Source organism: Arachis ipaensis, chromosome B7 (assembly GCF_059453495.1).
Source record: "Arachis ipaensis isolate K30076 ecotype BB chromosome B7, ASM5945349v1, whole genome shotgun sequence".
In the NCBI taxonomy this organism is placed as follows: Eukaryota; Viridiplantae; Streptophyta; class Magnoliopsida; order Fabales; family Fabaceae; genus Arachis; species Arachis ipaensis.
Window position 1 is genome coordinate 129,710,561 of NC_142442.1, and position 10,170 is coordinate 129,720,730.

Genomic DNA, 10,170 nt, shown 5'->3' on the forward strand with positions numbered 1-10,170 from the left:
GTGAACCCCAAAATTAATTTAAATTTTTGAGAAAATATTTATTATCGCTATTACTCGGATAGTTATTCTAAATAGTATGGTCGTTTGAACAGTGTTACTCAATTATAAGAGGGAATAAAAACAATATATGGGTCGTATCTGACGGTTGACGATTGTCTCATATGACCATATATTTGACTATATATGGTCCTTATTCTTCATTTCTTTAACAAAGAATAGATATATTATAACATTGCCATAAATTCTTCGGTATACCATGCATTCAAATTACGACTAATAATATGAATTTCCGTAGAGTAGGTGCCTTTTCTAAGATGGTAGCAATCCATGGTTTCGGTTCAAAATAACGTGATCGTGACTTGTATTCCATGCAAATTCAGGGATATTTGTTTTCAAAATGATAATTATTACTTAAAGTTAAATAAACTTTTGGTTATTGTAATATATATGTTTTTTTAATTCTTATAAAAAATTACTTTAGTTTTATAAAATTTAAAAATTATTTATTTTGATCCTACCATTAAGGCATTAATCTATTTTACTCGTTAAGTAATAACATCGCAGCAAGATGTATCACATCATTATTTAATATAAGAAACTAATAATAACTACAGCTATATAAAATATACAAACTTATAATTGTAGTGGATCAAAATTAAAAAAAAAATATTAGGCATATATTTTATATTATAAGGACCAAAACCTTATCTAATCTTTTTATTTATAGTAAGAGAAATTAACAAGTAATCTTAGACCATGCCTAACCTTGACAGAGGATCGTACAAGTGCATAATTGCATCTCTTGAAAATATAAAAGGTGACTGTATTATTTGCATTTTAATATAAATATATTACGTGGTTATGACGGTTATAATATTTTAAAAAATATTATTAAAAAGATATTATTAAAATATAAAAAAAATAATTTTAATTTTAATAAAATTTACATAATTTCCGTAATATAAATATAATAGAATCTATCTATCTCTCTCGTACACATGCACACACATGGGGCTCAATTTTATGAAAATGGAGACCATGTGTGTGCTATGCCTCGATATGAATTTATGGGGGACTAGACAAATATATGGGACAGTTTTTTTGTCAGTGTGATATAGAGGAACTCGGACCGTGCGTGTTCTTTGGATTTAATTTTTGAATAACAAATCGCACGGTCCGATTTGTATTGTAAGGGGAAAAATTTTGGATAGTTGAAATCGGACCCTACGATTTCCTTAGTAGGTAATTTCATTGCATATCGCAAGGTCCGAGTTCGTAGTTGAGAATTTGAATTGAGGCGCATTGAACTCGGACTCTCCGTTTTGTGGAAGGGGTAAGATGAACTCGGATGGTCCGAATTCGTTTCCTTTATTTTTTTTTCGTTCAGTTTAACCTAGTCGAAGGGTGCGAGTTTGTTAAGGATGCTGATATAAAAGAGTGAAGTGAACTGGTGGGAGCTTAGTTCCGTCTTCCTCCTTCTTGAACGGCTGCTTCTTCTCTTCTTCTGTCTGGGTTTTTCAGTTTTGATTTTGAAAATCTAGTTGCTAAGGCTAAGCTTATGCTTATTTTTTGTTGAGTGAAAAAAATGAGTGACAGAGTATTACTAAAAATATACTATTTTGGTCAGATTTTGTTACAAACGAGTGAAGGAGTAAAATTTATTTGTGAAAATCCACTAGATGTTGTTATTCCTTTTATTATCTCATTTGAAGAACTCAAATGTGTAATCTGTGAAAAGATTAATTCTGAGAGGGCAAGAAAGATATCCTGTATCCTATACAGATATCCCGTACCGGTGTTTGGTGGATTCATCCAGTATCAAACCAAATATGTGACGGACGAAGCGAGCATGCAGGAGATGTTTTCAATGTATATTGAAAACCGGTCTCAGATCTCGTTCATCGAGTTGTATGTTGAGTTTGAACAATCTGAGGCTGACCAGAATATTCTACGGGAAGATTATAATAGTGACAATGAAGAAGAGTTCAAAAGCAACTACGAATTTGTTGGTCCAGATGGAGATGAAGATCAAGGTGACGGAACCATGGCCCCAGATGTGACAGAAGTGGCAAATGCACTCGCAAACGAAGTGCCGTTTGAGGAGCCATCATTCATGCGAGTGTTGGACTTGGAAGCCATGCATGTTCCAAAATTTCCGGAATATATGACTGCAGGTTACGTAATCGTGGTATTAGTATTTTTTTAGTTAGACATTGATTGAGTTATGAATAATTTACTTTTTATTTACCATTAATTAATCATGCGTTGAATGTAGTAGTTGTCAGGATCGAACTGGGTGCTCGAACCGTTAAGGTGCTTTTTTTTAACTGTTATATGCTACTAGTATTTATTAGAAAATAATATTTAAATTCTCTATAATATGGTTATTACAAAATGCGTGAGTTTGTGGACATTATTATTTGCACAGGTTCGATCCGTTGTATGGTTCAAACTCCGTGAATCGGACCGGACCGGTCCGATTTGTTTGATTTGCCGGTCGAACCGGGCAGTCCGGTCTAATTTTTACATTTGCTGCTGATGTTCTTATTTTGTTTAGAGTGACATAATAACATGTTGCAAAGTCTGGAGTTATAGCATACTGGATGCAGTGAAATTTGATTTACCTTTAGAATCGGTTTTGAAATACCTGTGTATTAATGAAATTTTTTCCAATGGTGGTTGTCGCAGCAGAAGTTCCTATTGTCGCAGATGGTGAATTTGCCATTGGTATGGAGTTCAGTTCCAGAGAAGCTGTTATTAAGGCGGTAAAAGAGTATACGATACGACGAAGCGTAGACTACCGGGTGTATGAGTCTGAGCCATTGACATTTTATGCCAAGTGTACACAGTATGGGTCAGGGTGTGATTGGGTTATCAGGGTTAGCTTGATCAGCAGGAAGTACTGTTGGGTTATAAGGAGGTATAATGGTAGCCGCACCTGTACCAGAGCCACCATTTCACAAGATCATTCGAAGCTGGATTCTATCACAATTGCAGAAGCAATAAAGCCACTGGTTGAGGCTGACCCCTCCTTAAAGGTAAAATCGGTTATAGCAGAAGTGCAATCGAAGTTCAACTACACCGTGAGTTACCGGAAAGCATGGTTGGCTAAGCAAATGGCAGTAGAAAAAATATTTGGAGGTTGGGAAGCCTCTTATGAAGCGTTGCCTATATGGTTTGAGGCCATGTGTCACAAGGAGCCATCTGCTGTCGTCCATTTTGAGACTATGCCTGCATATCAAGGCGATGACTTGGTGGGTGATATTCGGGTACTGCATCGTGTATTTTGGAGTTATTACCCTTGCATTAGGGCATTCAGACATTGTAAGCCAATTGTCCAGGTGGTTGGGACTCACTTGTACGGAAGGTATAAGGGTTGTCTGCTTGTGGCAGTTTCACAGGATGGTAACAACAATATCGTCCCAATTACGTTTGCTATTGTGGAGGGAGAGACTTCTGATGCATGGCATTTTTTCCTTAGTAACCTGCGTCAACATGTTGTAACTCGGGATGGTGTCGGTCTAATATCCGACAGGCACGAGTCCATCAATGCAGCTGTGGAACGCAGTAACGGAGCTTGGTCACCTCCTAGAGCTTTTCATATGTTTTGCATCAGGCATATAGAGTCGAATTTTCTGAGAAAGTTCAAAGCCCTGTACCTCTAAAAATTGGTCGTCGACATCGGTAACCATTTAGTAAATTTAAGCAAATTATTAATAGATTCTTCCTTAAATAATTCTATTGACCTCCATTACTTTTCTTTCTATATGTTGTGATCTACCAGGATATTCGAGGACGATGTGGGAGTACGAAATGCATTACCAGCGGTTACAGGAACGTGGCGAGGTGTACACAAACTGGTTAAACCGAATTCCTCGCGAACAGTACGCATTGGCCTTTGATTGTGGGTACCGATGGGGTCACATGACGACGAATCTAGTGGAGTGTATCAATTCAGTTTTGAAGGGTGCACGTAATCTCCCCATTACTGCTCTTGTGAAGGCAACATTCTACAGACTAAACGAGTTGTTCACCCAAAAAAGAGCAGAGACGGAAGCCTAGATCAATGCTGGCCATGTGTTTTCTGATATCGTGACCTCGAAGTTGCATGCAAACTAACTTGCATCAGGAAACATCCAGGTTAGTTGCTTTGACCGCCAGAATGAGGTCTTTGAGATTCGTGAGATGCTGAGCGGGCTGGAGTTTGCAGTCGATCTACGTGGCCTTTGATGTGACTGTGGTGAGTTCCAGGTGGACCGGATCCCCTACAGACATGTGTTCGCATGTTGTGCCAACCAGCGACTGGATTGACAACTATATGTGCATGATGTGTATAAGATGGACCAAGTGCGGCGGGTGTATCGAGCAAGGTTTAGGCCACTAGGTAATCCTACCACATGGCCTGCTTATAACGGACCTCGGTTCATACCAAATCCGTACCTGAGACGGGTCACAAAAGGTCGCCCCAGGATGATGCGCTTTTTGAATGAGATGGACACGCGGATGTTACGTCGTCCCAGGCGATGTACGCTATGTGGGGCTGAGGGACATAGTCGTAGCAGATGCCGTTAGTCAGCTGGTTCAAATACCAACAGAGATGCCCCCTAGGTTCATAGTTTTAAGATGATCTTGTATAATATAACCTGAATGAGCAATCTGAGTTAACATGACCTGCTATATGTAACCTTATAAATTATGACAATCTAGTATTATCACATATCTGTAGCATTATATAATATGATGGTTAATACATCAATACATCAATATCTGTATGAACATATTAAGATTTTATGAAACATTATTACATACTCCAGATGGTTAATACATCAAAAAGTTCATTACAACATGATAATAAACATACAATATAATCTTACCATAGTCCAAGTCATTAATACATAATGTCCAACACATACAAATTACTCAATACAAAATCCAACACATACAAATTACTCAATACAAAGTCCAACACATACAAATTACTCTAAACATAACTCCACAACTACTTTCTCATTGCCCACTTTACATCCTTCACAAAGTTCTTGCATTTCTTGGCCGCTTTTTTGAAGACAGAAGGAGTGAAGCGATTAGCACTCCGACGTGGCGGATCAATTCTCAGATTGTAACCTTTGACGTTGTCTTCCGGAGTGTCTTCCTGACCTGTATACAATTTTGAATAAACAAGTATATGCAGCACATTACATATTCATTACCAACATAGATACCACAAATCAAGGAGGATAACCCAGTCAAAGATGCCATGTATGAAAACAAAAAAATAACTTATCGTATATGTAAAGCAAAATAGTTAACATAATACCATCGTTACGAGATTTTTCATCCTCATCGAACTCTTCAATTTCATCATCCTCACCATCGCCCTCGTCATCCGGGTCGTCTACTAGATAGGCATCGGTTTCTTGTTCGAGTGTGTTAGTGTCTTCCTCAATGAGTCCCATGTTAAGACGGTTAGGATTTTGACTATTGAGAACACCGCGTCCACCCTCACTCCTACTAGAGTCATCAACAGATACGAACCCCCGGAAGCAACGGATGAGGTATGGCCTGGATACCTCGCATCCAACGAATACCTGCCTGGCATGAACTCAACCTGATGGCCATATTGTGATTGTGCGGCATCTGCAGCCATGAACCCAAGCAACTGGCTAAAAGAACCTCCTTCGCCTGTTTCAAACTGTGACATACCCCAATATTGTTGCTGCATTGAAAATGATGGGGTGAACTGTGTCTGAGGTACAAACTGGTTTGAGGACTGAGGTTGTTCTTGTGGAAGCGGATTTGGAGGTGATATATGTGGCTCCTGTTCTTCATTGTCCTCATCCATATCCTGACTACCCTTATCGGTATCCTGATTACCCTCATCCATATCCTCATTACCCGCATCCATATCCTCATTACCCGCATCCTCTTCACCCACAAGATTCGACAAGGCTAAGCGGTCCCAAATTTTGATCGGTACCAGTTCATGTAACTATCCAATGGATGCTGTGAAGGGATGGGAAGCTCAGAAAGAACGTAGTGATACCTGTTTGTCCAATGCATCACCCAAATTGAATGACTCGGTGCCGTGGCCCAGTTAAGATTCTTAGGACCAGTCAAAACCTCCCCATGCGCCTTATCCAGATTCTGCTCCTGATTAGGTACTCCCTGAATGAAACCGAACCGTCGCCTGACCCTATCGGTGGCATGCCACTCGATACATTCAAAGGACACCAATGGAACTGTAGCACTCCATACAACCGATTGCATGTAGATTTCAGGAGGAATTATGTTCGGATCCACATGATCCACAACATAAGCAACCCAGACAAACTAGAAAAATAAAGGAAACTCATGATTACAACCCACAATTCAAATAACAATAACAATGCATCATAGTTTTGTCGAAGACCCTAAACCCGAAACTAATACTTCTTTAATTAAAACGCACCTGGCCTTCCTGAAGTTCATCAAAGGCCTTCCTAAAGTGAGCTAGCTTCATATATCTATATCGTCGGTCACCACGCTCCCAGTTACGCCACCTAATATGATGTTTTCAATTAGCTCAACTGAATCTTAAATATCAAGAAACGGGTACATTGTAACATAATATTACCTATTTGCTAGTGGAAAGCTGCGGGGTTCTCTAGGAAGCGGTGATAGATATGGCAGTCGGATCTAAGCCCAACCGAGCAGAAGTGTTAGTGGACCATCTATTTCCTTACAGTTATAGCGAGATGCCCTGCATAACGCCTTGTAAAGATGTACTAGGCATGCCGAACCCCAGCTATACTGTCCAATATTGACAAAATCACGAAGCAAGGGTAGAAACTTCCAGTACACACCTTCCCCAGACTTATCCCCAAACAAGATCGTCCCAATCAGCAACATAATGTGGCACCTCACATACCTTTGTATACTGATTTCATCGGTCAATTCTAAATTCTCTTTTAGATTCCGCAGCCAGGTCAGTTTTATGCAGCTAGATCTACAGTCCTCCTTACGCGGTGCAACGCCAAATTGAAGCAAACACTCCGCCTCCATGGCTTCAAAACTACTCATTGTCATCCCTGTAACTGGAAGACCATCTGTGGAAAGACCAAGAATTAGAGCCACATCTTCAAGAGTCACGGAACATTCACCAATGGGAAGGTGAAACATATGTGTGTCTGGGTGCCAACGTTCGATTAGAGCATTTACCAATTCTTTCTGACACTGCACTATCCCAATCTGAGATACATGATAGAAACCGGTAATTCGTAAATGCTCCTCCACCCTATCGTTGTACCGATCTGGAGGAACTGGGTGGTTACATGTCAATATTCTTAATTTCTACAAAAAAAAATAACAAATTACTAGTCAGATAAAAAATAATTACTAACTTACCATCATCAATCATTTTACTGAATCCTTATATAACTAATTATTCTAACTTCTAAAATTATTTAATTAATCCTTAAAATTATTCATAACTGCAAATAAAAATCATTACTAATACATATATTTCTAATCAAAATTCTCAACCATATTACAACATCTAGAATAATATCTAATATTAATGACTCATTTGTTAACCATTTTTTCCTCAACAATAAAAAATATTAACAATTAGTATATGTCATCATTCATATTCTAACAACGGTAATAATTAACTTGCTAATAATAATTACTACGATTAAAAAAATTTAAATATTCTCATAATAAAAAATCTAACATGCCTTAATTAGAATAATCCTACTAATCATTCAACATTAACACTATCTCACAATAACAATAACTTTAACATCAACTTCATCAGTAACAATTATAGTTAATTTTTTAAAAAAATATTTAAAAATGATTAACGTTCGTTTCTCACACATAATTATACTAAAAATTAATTAAAAATTAAAAAAAATTACATTCTCTACTTAATAACCATTCTGTTTACTTTTCTTTTTTTATTACATTCGGAAAACTAACTAACAACAATAATAATAACGAATTTCCTTATAATAATATTTATAATTAAAAATTTGTAAAAAAAATTTTGAAAAATCTAACAAATATTGAAAAATTAGTAATAATCATTCTATTTATATTCTTTAATTGCATTTTTCACAACAACCATAATAATTAAATTTTTAATATTAATAAGTATAAACATAATAAAATTATAAAATTTAAAAAAATTTTAAAAAAACTTACATAATCAGGATCACTGAGATAATAAATAATGTGAAACTCAGATCGATCAACATCTTTAACTTTATATTTTTTGGCATGATTGTTTCTCCTCCACCATGCAAAACAGCCAGAGAAAGGAAGAAGAAGGTGACTCAAGCTGAGAGTGAAATGTGAGAGAGTGAATTGTAATCGGATGGTGAGAGAGAGAGAGGGTTGAGGGGTCTTTGTTGGGTTTCAGGGGCACCGTTCGGGGTTAAGCATGAGCACGACGCGTGTCAAGTGTGGCTTCAAGTCGGACCGTGCGATGGGTGGAACGAAAATCGGAGGGTCCGTGAGCTGCTTCGATCTCGGAGGGTCCGAGTTGCAACCTTGACTGAACCAAATGCATGCTACTCGGACCGTGCGTGTTGTGTGTGGAACTCGGAGGGTCCGAGTTGTTCACCCCTGACACCACAATTTTGTGAAGCACTTTCCACCCCCTGACACCACAATTTTGTGAAGCACTTCCCACCCTTATATCAGAATTTTACACCATCTATGCATCCATATGTAAATTAAAAAGTGCACACATGACGTATACCTTATTTCGGATGAAATTCATTTTTTTTTCATTAATCATATGCTGTTATAAATAAATATAATATTAACCCGCATGAAAAATTATGTTAATTTAAGTGGTTCAAGTAAGTTTCAACTGACAATTTAATAGTTGTTTTTATTCTATATGATATAGTTTAAAATAACAAAGATGTTATAATGTGAAAATTATGTATGGACGTATGGCTATTTTATTTTCATCAGTTTATTTTGAACTCATTTTAACATTAATTATATCCATCTCCTGCGTCTCCATGCTTCCTTCACCTTACGGAAGATGGCAGATTGCGAAACCATTGGTTATAACTGATCATTTGACCGTAAGCGGGTTCAGGAAATGTTTCTGAATCGGCGCGGAAGCCACTTCGTACCTATATAGTGAAACTCATTTCGTTCCTCTCGGGCTCTCACTTTCTGCCCGGATTGGTAAGAAGTACGACTTCCCTCAGTTGGTTTGGGTGCCCCTCTAGATTTCATTGGGCTATCCAGTCACAGCTTCTATCAACAAAAGAGAAAGAAGAAGAAATACTGCTTGCTGGGACGAGCTGTTTCTCATTAACGATAGGTGTCAAGTGGAAGTGCAGTGATGTATGCAGCTGAGGCATCCTAACAGACCGGTAGACTTGAACCTTGTTCCTACATGACCCGATCAATTCGATCAGGCACAATAGCCATTGCTCACTTTACTCCTATATAAGATATATCTCGTAAGGAAGAATCAGAATCATTTCACCGGCTCAGAGAATCACTGGCGCTATTTAGCCCTTTAGTTTACAAATCATATTCAATGCTTATTACGTTAAAATATAACGGGGAGTTATTAGAAAAAGGTGTCATGTGAGATATTAAGATTAGTGATGATAAATTTTGAAAAATTAATAAATAATTAGTTAATAGATTAATTATTATTTAAAAAAATTTAAAAAAATTAAATTTTATAGTTTAGAGAAGTAGAAATAATTAAAATATAATTTTTTACATTAATTTTAAAAATTTTGGCCTAAAATTAAATCAACAGACCAAATTGATTGGATTGAGTCTAAATCGAACTCAAAACCCATCATATAAAAGCAAACACTTGGCTTCTCCTCCCCAATTGAAATGGAATCACGCTGAAGAGAGGGGAGAGTTCAAGAAACCCTAACTTCATCTTCTTCCAAATTCAATCCATCATATCTCTCAATTCGGAACTCATATCGCTGTACCATTTGCGGCCAAGCGACTACTACGTCGAGCTCTTCAAAACCATACAAACAAAGTGGTAAGAAAGTTGCATTTTCTCACCCATCCCTTCTTCTCTTTTAATTTCAAAATTTTGGTTCATGAGCATCGAAAAATTTGATGTTTTGGTGTTTTAGGGTTGAATTAGTTTGAGAAAATTATTGGGTTTTGTCCAATTAATCTATGGGT

The 10,170-nt window shown here is 37.2% G+C and overlaps 1 protein-coding gene across 1 annotated transcript; it reads left to right on the top strand.

The window, feature by feature from the left end:
* The first annotated feature begins 1,585 nt into the window (after nucleotides 1–1,585).
* Nucleotides 1,586–4,062, top strand: LOC148554111 (uncharacterized). Its single transcript, XM_088494994.1, has 3 exons — nucleotides 1,586–2,174; nucleotides 2,692–3,567; nucleotides 3,785–4,062. The coding sequence occupies exons 1-3, from the start codon at nucleotides 1,586–1,588 to the stop codon at nucleotides 4,060–4,062; spliced, it is 1,743 nt and encodes a 580-aa protein (XP_088351120.1).
* The last annotated feature ends 6,108 nt before the right edge of the window (nucleotides 4,063–10,170 follow it).

Excerpts from the sequence above, each read along its gene's own strand:
- LOC148554111 (XM_088494994.1), top strand. The coding sequence starts at position 1,586 with ATGAGTGACAGAGTATTACTAAAAATATACTATTTTGGTCAGATTTTG. Across the intron at positions 2,175-2,691 it reads TCCGGAATATATGACTGCAG|AAGTTCCTATTGTCGCAGAT; the intron begins GTTACGTAATCG and ends TTGTCGCAGCAG. Across the intron at positions 3,568-3,784 it reads CAATGCAGCTGTGGAACGCA|GATATTCGAGGACGATGTGG; the intron begins GTAACGGAGCTT and ends GTGATCTACCAG.